Genomic DNA, 12,252 nt, shown 5'->3' on the forward strand with positions numbered 1-12,252 from the left:
TTCCGTTCCACGAAATCAGTAATTAATGAAATCCTTATTACGTATATACGTCTTACGCATGGTTACGCGGACTAATCTAACTTTGAAACTAATTGCAACCCTTTCCTGTCCGGAAATGCGCTGAAATGTCTGTCTCCATTAGCATGCGATAAATATCTTACTAACGCTTTGCCGTCCTTTTGTTTCACACAATGGCTTGTCAGCGGATCCGGTTTACGTTAACGATTATGAATTCGCCACCGCGGATGACTGTCTTCATAAACATATAATATTTCATATAATATAAAAGGGTAGGGAAAAAGGACAAAGAATGTCACAGAAGAGCTTTATAGAGAAAATGAAGTTTTAATATCTTAGTCCATCATAAGGAAAAAGTTCAATGAATTTAAATATAGAAGCTCACGAAAATATTTGAATATTTATAGAAACTTTTTATGAATATATATTATTATCATTTGTTTTATGTAGGATATATGTATCCTAAAATTTCATTTGTAGTGGGAGACAAGATTCAATTATCATTTTTCGCATTTGAGACAAATTTGAGATTGTAAATAATATATAAATAATATCTGTTTACAAAGTAAAAGAATGTTGTCTTTCGAAATATATACATATAATGTATTTTTATATTTTGTTCCATAATTATTATGTTTTTACAGAATTAGTTAATAAAAATATGTAAATAGCGATCAACTGCCATTATGTTGTGACACCTTTATGAGGAAGAATTGACTTAAATATTAAAAATATTAATTTCTGTATTCAGAGCTGAAATTTGTGGAAAGTTATTGTAGATGTTGTAGAAATAGATACATGTTGTTGGCCAGAGTTTATCGAAAGTAATAGAATGTCAGAATATCGTATTTATTCAGCGTATTTATTCAGAGATTGCTACCAGTTTCGTTGGTGTTTTATATTTTCTGACATAATTTGGTCGTACTAATGCTATAGAACAATCAATTATATTTGCAAGAAATTCTCATAAGGAAGAAATTAAAATTAGAAAGTCGATGAGGTCATAACCTTAGTATTTTACTTAAAGTATTTATTTATTTACAATTATAGTATTATTATTCACTAAGTATTTATTTATTATTATATTGTTTTTGATGCGAAAATGAGAGCGGTAAATGTAGAAAACCTCCTGTAATCCCAAAAGAAAGAAATGATAATCTCACAATCAGTAAAATAGCTTTCAGAGAGAGCATGTCATTCGCGTTAATGGAAACGAAAAATTGTTTACTAAGACATTTTTTTCTGCATATGACGAGTGCTGTTTTTAAAATTTTCATCTCTTTTCTTTGTTGTTAGTTAAATTATTAATTTATTTGCAATGCTTAATTATTGATTATTAAATGTAATGACGGAGGGAAAACAAGTTGATTTGAGGGTTTACAGAGTAATCATGACAATGTATATAAATAAATTTGGAGTGTAGAAACAAAGAGGGAGAAAAAGCTACAATATTGTGACCATTTAATTGTTAAACATTTGTTCTCCATTATTTAAATTACCAAAATGTTATTTCTTATAATATCGATAATAATATGAATTTACTATTGCTATTTACTTGTACAAATAATTGAAATCTTCTTCAAAGATTGATTTCGCGGAAAGAGAGAGAGCGAATATCTATGATATTCTGATAATATTTAAATAAATGTTTCTTTCCGGTTATGAATATCTACTACAATATTTACAATATATATTTTGTATAATATCAATATACAGAATATTCGACGTAACCAGGACAAGCTATAGCTTTGAAACAGTAGAAGATAGAAATAAATTTCATGAAGTAAAATCAATCGAATAATACATGCAATATACGAATATGCGAATAATACGATATATCCATTCTGGAACTGATAGTACTTCGAAGATTTTAAGATCATCTATATTTTTAAAAATAGATTGATAATTTTTTTTTTAACCAGAGGTGATTTTGAAAACATTGAGAAGATGTTTAATTACTTAAAACGTTACAGCTTTCGGAACAAATACCCTATACCAGATTATAATCTATCAATCGGAACAATTCAATTTCGCATAACGAAATTTTTTTCTATCTCCTATAAGAGCTATAACTTGTTTCAGTTGCGTGAGATACCCTGTATGATATAACGTAAAAATTATTCCAGGGAATAGCGTGTACTTTCTTATATCCTGCAGCTTGTTATAAAATGTTATACATAATCTGCGAGTAATGTTAGTCTAAACTTTCACGTGTCTCAGAAGCACACTTGAACCACAACGCTTGACGTTGTCTGTGCCCGGAAGGTACATTTGGATTGCGAAGGATTAAACGCTGCTATCCGCATTTGCTTAAAGCGATTTTCGCGTTTAGCTAATAATCACGAACAAGATTACGCGAAGCTAAAGTGCAGAGAAATGCCCTGTTTCGTTCGTAATTACAACCGCGAGGCTACTATTGTATTATACCGAAGCATAAAGGCATCTTGGAGAAGGATTAAGAATGTTGGTTCGCCAACTGTCTCTTTAGAAATTGCTATACCGGACGCTGTGTTTAACGTTCTACATTTTACGGTCTTAATTTTAAATAGCTGGCTCTTCGATTCTTTTCATTGCAACTATAATTGAGATATTAAGTTTAGCGAAGTTCCTCAGTTATTTCATATATTTAGTACGAAAATTGTAACTTATATTAACATATTGCCTGTCTGTTAAATTTTGTATCTAATATTGCTTATACTGTTTAATACGATCACAAAACATTTATTGTGTAATTATTAATTAAATAATATAATTTTTATTTGACTTAATTTAATAGCAGTTAGCATTATTTAATTTATTATTGAACATTTTATAATTAGTTAATTAATTATTTAAAATATTGTATTAAGTAATAGTAACTTCTCTTAAGTGCTTTAAATAATTCCATTACTATCAGAGGTCAAACCTCGAGAATAAATAAATATTGCTGTAGTAACTATTATACCTTCTAGTTTCTTTATAACAAATTATTCTTTCATTTCAGTAATCTTTTATTGAGCGTTATTAAATATAAATACTCTTTAAAATATGAAAAACTTATTAATTTCTTTTTTAATATTACGTGTAAATAAAATTTAATAATAAATATATCAAAGAAATAAATAATAAGAAATAACAAAACATTAAAAAAATTAAATAATACTTTCTTCGTTTTGTCCGTCATTATAAGCATTTAATAAATTAATTACAACAAAAGTCGTCACTTAATTTATATAATTGATAATAATTTAATAATGTGATTTTATTTGTTTTACCGGAATTAATATTTGTTTTATGAATACATAATTTCAAGATTTGTTAAACTATAAAAAAATTTGTTTTAAAATAGATTAATATACGAACACTTTCTAGACTTATTGTACGTATAATTTGATTACACGTATTCTCTGAAAGTTCAAAAACTGGTAATATAATGTCATCAATAGACTATGAATATTTATAAATTTTCATATTTTTATATTCGTACAATTCAGATCTTTATAAATAAGAGAAAAGATATAGAGCCTAAGTAGATATTTGTTGTACATTTTAAACAACCAATACTTCCATTTATGTATTTCATATGTTTTTGTATATTATATATATATCTTTATTTCTTTAAACCCATAAATGTATAAAAATCTACAAGTTTAATTATAAAGTTGACGACCATGTCGAACCGGCAATAGACAAAGTAAGCGCATCTCGTCTACTTGGCAATCCGAAGTCGCAAGTCGAAAACAGGATGTGAACGAGAGACAATTCAATCGGAAACACGGTCAGCCAAGGCTGAGTCGAGGAACACATTACGATTGAGCGTGGACTCACCTGATTAATGTGCCTCAATTGGTCAATGAGCACGCTGGTGTTCGCGTTGCCATAGGAAGTTGTTGTCGGCGACATTGTCGTTATGGTGAACTCAGGATTGTACCTCTGCGCCATCAAACTCGAATCTGCTACCGTCTTTGTGTATCTGCGAATAACGAGAAAATATGCGAAATTAAATGGCTTGCTAATGATGATATGCACGTACATACACAGGCTCACAAAAATATTCCCACACTTGCATATGCTTTACGTGTGTCACACAAAACGTTTTGAAGTTTTATTAACGATATTATGATACTCATCTATCACGATTATAAAAGCTTGAAACAAATCTGAAAGTATATGTATGTATACATATTTAGAACAAGTATACATACATGTATATTTCACAGAGATCATGAAAATATAATAAGCAACCAATTATTCGTTACATATAACATTACGTCGTACAAAAAAATAAAAAAAGAAGAGAATTGTGCACCAGAATCTGAAAATTTCTTAGCTCTGATGATAATTTCGAAGAACCATGTATCTTTATTTTCTGTGTTATAAAAATAATACAATGTTGGCGCGACATATATTCTCCGATACGACGAAATAATTCCATAGGCTAATCCATAATACGAATAATGTGCTCGATAAGTAGGTTAAACGGAAATTTACTATTCAATGAGATATGTAACGTCGAAAGACACGTCAACGTTACATTGTTATCGCAGCGCATTTTCTCCGGAGAGAGTAGACGATGGGAACCGTTGATTGATCGCGGTGTAATTGAATAAATATCAAGCATCGGCCGTATCCGCGCGATCAAAACGTTTTGACGGCAGATAGAATCGCGGCCTTTTGCATTTTAAGCGACTGTAAATTCCGCGCGGCGACGCACCGCGTTTTCCGGAAACGTAAATCCGATTTCGCGATTTCCGTTGAGTACGATGGTAATTGGATAAATATCGAATGGTAGCCACTTCGATATCGAACGTTCCCTCTATCTCCACCCCTAGCTTTCTGTCTGCCGATAAATTCATCGGTTTAGCCGGACGTCGTGTAGATACGTTGCACGCGAATACATTTGTTGCAATCTTAATGAGGTGTTCATAGAAGACGAACCAACTCCGATTCGTTGGTCGACCGCAACAATCTCCCACCGCGAATTGGTCGACAAAAGGAATCAATGATTACGTTCGTTCTGCCACGTTTCTTTGAATGGAAAACGGGACGATTTAATTTTTAAGGTAATCGGTGAATGATTGTACTCCTATTATCGAATCATCGAATTTTTATACCCAGCACTTTGCCTTGGTTCAACAGGCAAGAAAAGGCTGAGTATTTTAGAAATGTTTTCAGTATAAAATTGTAAAGAAATTACGCATATTGATAGTAATTTTTTAATATATTATATATAAGTTAAAGTTAACTTTTTAAAGGATGAACCAGGCTAGGGAAGATTTTATTTAAAATAAAGATGAAAAATAACAATTTTAACTGTTTTATTATTTTTTGAAATAATGGAAAAAGTAATTTTGGTGCTTGTCCAAAATCAAATAAAATATTAAATTAAATTTTAAATATTGTATTTTGAATGGATAGAATCAAAGCCTATTTAAGAGGTTATTTCAGGAAACATTTACTGAAACGTGAGATATCAAATAAAATAACAAATTGTTTCACTTAACAGTTAAATAATTCAGAGAAAAATCAGTCGTTTGTTCAAATAAAATACTACAATTATTTCAAAATAACATCTATCTAACAGTCAAATAAAACAACATATTCAAATAATCATTTTTCGTTCCGAATTTTATTCAAACAATGCCGAAATTTAGGTTGAATGAAGCTTTTTTTTTATAGTAGCCTTCCTGTGATATATCACTGATTCATTTGCAACATTTTGCAGTTTGTATAATTTTGTGATTTACTATTGCGTTACTCGTTCCATTAAATGCTTCGGATTAACATATTAATGGAGTACTAATTCACGTATTTTTCCTATTAATCTATATTCTTTGTATTAGTTAAAAAAATAAATTAACATATTCAAATTAATTAGCACTTGATCGAAAAGGTCGATTTGTTTATCTTCTAGGAAATCGGTTACAAAGATCAACATCTTTTTATTAAAATTACTGACACAACGATCCGATCTATTTATATATCAATGCTCTGTGAATATCAATGCGGAAATACATAATTATATTATGGCTCTCAAATAGCTGTAACGAAATACCGTTTATAGCTTGCTGGCAATAGAAAATTAATTCGCAACGGTCACGGATTAAGATGAAGTTCTCCCGAGATTGCTTCAAGTTAAAAAGCCAAATTAAGAAAATTAGTTTATAGAGCGGATCGAACCCCCTGGGAATTGCTGACATAAACCGTGGCTCGTTAAGGAAACTGTTCGGATAATCTTAAAGACGGAACTTACGATATGATCGTGCGTCCTAAAGAAATTCAAAAACTTTCAGATGGAGTTTCAGTTTCTAATAATCTCCTATCAACGTCACATATAAAAAGAAGTTGATATTCAAAATAGTCGACGATAAAAAGTAGTTTAACATGTATGCTTAATCGTTAATTGATATCGTCCAGTTGATCCACATGCCTTTAAGAGATAAGTTACTTAATTTCAAAATACTTCAGTCCAATTTCTATTGTATATTTTACATCATAAAGACCATCCATAATATTTATCGAGAATATAAAAAACAAATATAAAAGAAAAATTAAAATTAGATACTTTAGGACTAAATATAACCAAACTCAAAATCCAGCGATAGTGATCGAGGTTTAACGACACAAAAATGTTATAATGCATATTTTTGATGTGAATGTTAGTAAGTTCGGCAAACAGCTATCACAAAGTAATAGGACAACAAACAATTAATATTATTTGACTAAATTATAATCATTTGACTAAAAGAAACAAGTCATCTGTCTTTCAAAACTTATTGCACCAGAATGACTTTTTAATAAGAAAAATTTTTTCATAGATATAAAATCATCTCATAATAAGTAGGAACAAATTTATTTTCCCCATTATGCATTTTTACTCGCCAAATAACCATAACAGAAATAAAAAGTAATACTACAGCGTATGAATGGAAGACACTATAAAGTAAAACAAATAACAAATAATAACGCATAATCCCATAAAAGTTAACCAATATTAAACCAAAAGATTGGTATATGTGCATAAATAACAGTGTTATAAATATACCTGTAGACAAAGCGTTTAATTACACACGAATAATGACAAATGTCAATATTGCCATTTTGAATTGAATTATTAAATCATCAATGCGTCGAGCTAAACTAACATCACGTCAATCGAACGTTCCCTTCCAAAATGACGCTTGGAGCAAGTGTCACGGCTAAACTGTAATTCTATTAGTACATATCATTCTGCCACAAAAACCGTTGGTCGTGATCAGTCAAATGATGCGAAATCAAGGCATTCAATGTTTTCGACATTTACGCTACGGAAATCGAGCATACGCTGGCGGCACTGAATTAATCCATTCGCGGTGTAAGTAGGATTTTAATAATGTAATTTCGTTGCGCGTTCAATGCATACTTAATTAATAACTTTGCAAACATGGAGATATAATGAAATTAAGGAGATCTATACGCGTTTCGTGCAATAATTTCGTGATATTGAACTCGTATCGGTTGTATGAGATTTCATTTACAAATTTGCGTAACAAATTTATGTGAAAAATTCTCGGTGACTGTTTCATTTGGGAATCATGAAATGGTGATAAGATGAAATCTAAAAATATATATTTGCTGTATATAATGCTTAATTATATAAAATATTATTTTATATCCAATAGGATGGATTTAGCTGTTTGCATCATTGTCATCTTTGAGTACCATTATAAAATATCTCTTTTTTTCGCTATATGTACATATATAATTATATAAAAAATGAAACTATTTGATTTCGTAATAAGATATATTTTGGTATTCGAGTTTTTGACATAGAACAAAGTCAGAATCCAGTCACTTAGTTTTGCAACTATATATTTAAAGATGACAGAACGCTTCCACAATATGTGTTTGAGGAACATTAAACTTCATCGCGAGTTGTCTAGTAGTAATGCGACGATTTATGGTAATCGTCGACTGTAAATTATTCCAACATATCGCTTTTGATCGACCAGAATGTGACACATTATCTAAATAAAAATCTCTTGATAAGAATTTATGGAACCATCTGACAAGTTTGAACCTTTGTTCTTCTCCACATATTCTACAAATGTTCTTTACTGTTTCCATGATCGCAGAGTGTTAGTCTCTTCGGTCTTTGTAAACCAGTATGAGTCGAATAAGCAGTTACCAACAGGCATTTTGTATTTAAGTATTTATTTTGAAAGGAAAATTCTAAACTCTAAAGTCTTAACCAAATATCATTAACAAAATTACAGCTATATACATATAGTGAGGGACGTTATATATACGTATATACAATGTACATGCACAATACAAGATGTACATATGTATATATATATAATACATCTGTAGTATGTTAAAAAATGAATTTCTGTAAAATAATAATTTATTTTGTTACTTTAATTAAATGTAGCTGTAAATTCTACATCATATTTCGAAAAAATGTTAACAGAAATCATTTCAATTTTTGGTAATAATAATGATATGTTATATATTCATAAGTAGACAGCGGATTTTTATGCATTTATAGGAAATTTGAAGGTGCAAAATTTCATAGAATGTACATAATACGAAAATATATGTAAAATATCAAAAGTATAGTACTCTCTATAATACTTAGTAGGAGAAACAATTTTCTACCGAGCCTGTACTTTTTAGATTATATTCCGAAAAATATAATTTTACAATATAAATACCTGCAATTGAGTCATAAGAATTAATATAAATGTCTGTATCATTTTCATAAAATGAACTCTTCTAACATGTAGCTATAATATAATTTTAACTTACAACAGTTAATTCGAATCCAATATAATAAATAAATTAATTTAATAATACAATACAACTGTTGTTAAGGTGGACCAGTAAGAATAAGGGAGAGAATGGTAATAATTAAAATTATTTAATAATTCATTATCCATTACATATAACAATTACATGGTATAGAAAATATACAGTTTGCTATAAAAACGAGTAAGCATGATATGTAATATTATAATATAATATTACAAGCATAATATTTAATATTACCAAATACTAAAATATTTAAATTTAACATATTTAAAAACAGAATCATCTTTTTCACTATCAGAGTTACCCTACTAAAAGTATCACCGAATAGATTATAAAAATCGAGCACGGAATAAATCCTTGCCAGCTTTGCGAAATGGATTTAGCTCGTTTCACGAAACTTCGCAGTTTCATGGGAAGCACGCGCTCAGCTTATGAGCTGAAAGTATCATTGAATACCGTCGCTTTATGCGAGGACGGAACGAGATGTGCTATCTTCGATGCAATAATAGCTGGCAGGGGATACGAGGAGGGGAAAATCGCGGGACTTTTTGCAATAGGGTAGCCAGGACTCGCGAAGTTCGGACAAGCGGTGCTTTGGGCGATCGTTCGCTGGCCATCATGTTCCTGCACTTATGCATGCAAATAGGGGTTAATAATGCAGCACAGCCGCGAATAATAGCACGATAATAATTACGCGAAAGCTAGGCCAGCTGTTTGGCCGGTTAAGAAAATGTTGCTATAATTGCAACAAGCTCATTACGGAAGTTGACGATGAGACATGTGCGATCGATTCACTAGTTTGTTTCCATGAAAATGTTGTTTAAGCCCTTCAACATGGATCACTGTTTACGTCACACATCAGTATCGATAGAATATCTAAAGCGCTAAAACATGTTTCACATCTGAATATATTTTTGGTTTTTTAAAAAAGTCGTGAGCAAAGTATAGGATACCGTAATACGATAATTGTATAAACTATACAATAATAATGTCATGTGGTAATAAAATAATGTAGTAGGTAATTCACCGTGGGAAAGACTATTTTGCTCTGGTGTAATAAATATGTATGCTACCGTTCTGGATAAAAAAATTTAATAAAATAATTTCACTCTGCAACTATTATAACTGCGCGTAATAGAATATTGTGGCGTGATTAAATTGATTTCTGGAAGATTTTTAACAGACAGTAATAAAATTAGTGTTTGTAATTGTCAAACTTTAATTTCTGAATTAGATATTAGATAAAAAATAATCTTCTAAACTGATAGAAAAACTTTGGAAGTTAATACAAGCAATGCTATTTAAATATTAAACATATGTAGAGAGAAATTATCTATGTAATATATTATTTAATATATAATATAATATAATATAATATATATTATAATATTATGATATAATAATATTATATTATATTATATAACGATATGTAATATATAGATATAGAGAGATACCTATATAATATATAGTAAAGTATATTATCGCTATGGTTTTAGGAAGTTGCTTCAGGTTTATATGTTGTCCGGAAAGTGTCTTTCTTTTACAGTCACGTCTTTTACAACAATGCATCTTTATACAAACATGAAACCTAATCTGTCGAACATTGTAATCTTTATCTTGATAAAATAAAATCGATCATACGTAATTCGATAAAATAATATAGAACGGAAAATGTTGTGCATCCATTATTTCCTTATAAAACGAAATAAACTTTTCGGACGACCTAATAGATTGCTGACTTCATAGGAAACGGAGCATGTGCTGCTTCTAATTATTCATTTACATTGTCAAAATTATGTGAATAAATTATATGGGTTAAAATAAAACGCATCAGTTAAAAAGTACTCCGTTTTCATATATAACACATTCGTACGAAATATGTACCGTACTGTGACCGATGTAGGCACAAATTACCATATAAATCCGTTAATTGCAGAAGGTATTGAATTTTCTAACTGAAAACTATACGAGAAAACTACGATAAGTTTACTTTGTTGATTTTCGGACTATTATGTCATTTGTTAAAAAAAACATTTTACAGTGGTTGAAAAAAAATAATCCAAAATAAATTCAAATATACATATAAACTTTATGTGCCTGCTTTATTTAATTATTATGTTTGTTAATTTAATATTCTACATAACTCCCCAATATTAACATTCTTCAAATGTTGAACAGGGTGATAGAATGTATATTTCATACTTTTATTGGATTTAAAAATTGTTGTTCTATAAAAGACATGAAACGTGAGTTAATCATATTTTTCACGTATGGCCTTCAATTGCACAAGGTGTTTGCTTCAACGCATATTTTTGCTCAAAGGAAACGATTACAGACTCTGTTGCACGCACATAAACGTTTATAGGTTACACCGATGGAATTTTTATTGATGCTTACATATAGGAATGTGATTATAGGCCAAAAGAATGGATTTTAACGTATATATGTAGGCGTTTATAGGGTCAAAAGGTTTAGAAAGAAACAGCTTATCGATCAGTTTTGGATAATTTTGTCGCTCGTTCGATAGGATCGTATGAAAACCCCGGAACTTGTGACCATGACGTGCTATAACTCCTTCCATGTTACCTTAAGCTAACTTGGTATAAAGGGAAGATTGAAAACGATATAAAGGAATATCTTGTACTTTGATATTGTACAAGATGTTTCATAAAAGTTCGCATAAATTTTGCTATCGTGTTCCAGAGTTAAAAATATATAAGAATGTGGTATAAGCAGAAGCTTTTAAAAGCATCGTTAAAAAATTGTAATAAAAATATGGGACGAGAGAAGCATGATAGTATGGTTACTCTTTGTATAATGCAAGGCAAAAGTAGGTAAGTGATGTTTGCGTTACACGTTAACAAAAAATAGAATTATCGAATTAATATTTCACTAGTCGAATAATTTTAACGATTTTAAGCTTAACTTCATATTATACATCGCATATACAGGGTGGTTGGTAACTGGTGGCACAAGCGGAAAGGGGGTGATTCTACGTGAAAAAAGAAGTCGGAAATATGGAATAAAAATTTTTTTTTAATTTTTTTTTTTTGAAAAATTTTTCCATCGAGACAGCGATCTATAGTGAGATCCGTTATAATGTACCGCACGCGTACTGAGCAAAAATTCAAAATCGATTTTCTCAAAAACAAAGTCTCAAATGAAAAATTTTTATTCTACATTTTCGACTTCTTTTTCCGCTTGTACCACCAGTTACCAACCACCCTGTATATCAATACAAGATGTTCACATTCGTTTATTTATTTTATGTGTCGCAAATCCATCGTCGTTCATATTTTTATTGTGATCTTCTAATGAAATATTTATTTGTCTGAGTTTATATGACATATAAATCGCGTTTAATTTATTTTCTTCAAATCTGAATGTATCAGTCTTTATGAATACATTACTGTGTTCATTATTAAAAGAAAAGTTCATCTTAAATGATTTAATGCTAGTAAT

General features: G+C 29.9%; 1 protein-coding gene across 1 annotated transcript in view; it reads right to left on the reverse strand.

Moving 5' to 3' along the window:
* Positions 1-12,252, reverse strand: part of dally (division abnormally delayed protein) — a 253,426-nt gene that overhangs the window by 15,165 nt on the left and 226,009 nt on the right. Inside the window, exon 6 of the mRNA XM_069113291.1 lies at positions 3,826-3,970. Within this exon, the coding sequence (XP_068969392.1) occupies positions 3,826-3,970 (145 nt within the window). The remainder of the gene's footprint in view (positions 1-3,825; positions 3,971-12,252) is intronic.

The sequence above is a fragment of the Bombus flavifrons genome, chromosome 5 (assembly GCF_040668555.2).
Source record: "Bombus flavifrons isolate JBK064 chromosome 5, iyBomFlav1_principal, whole genome shotgun sequence".
Classification (NCBI taxonomy): domain Eukaryota; kingdom Metazoa; phylum Arthropoda; class Insecta; order Hymenoptera; family Apidae; genus Bombus; species Bombus flavifrons.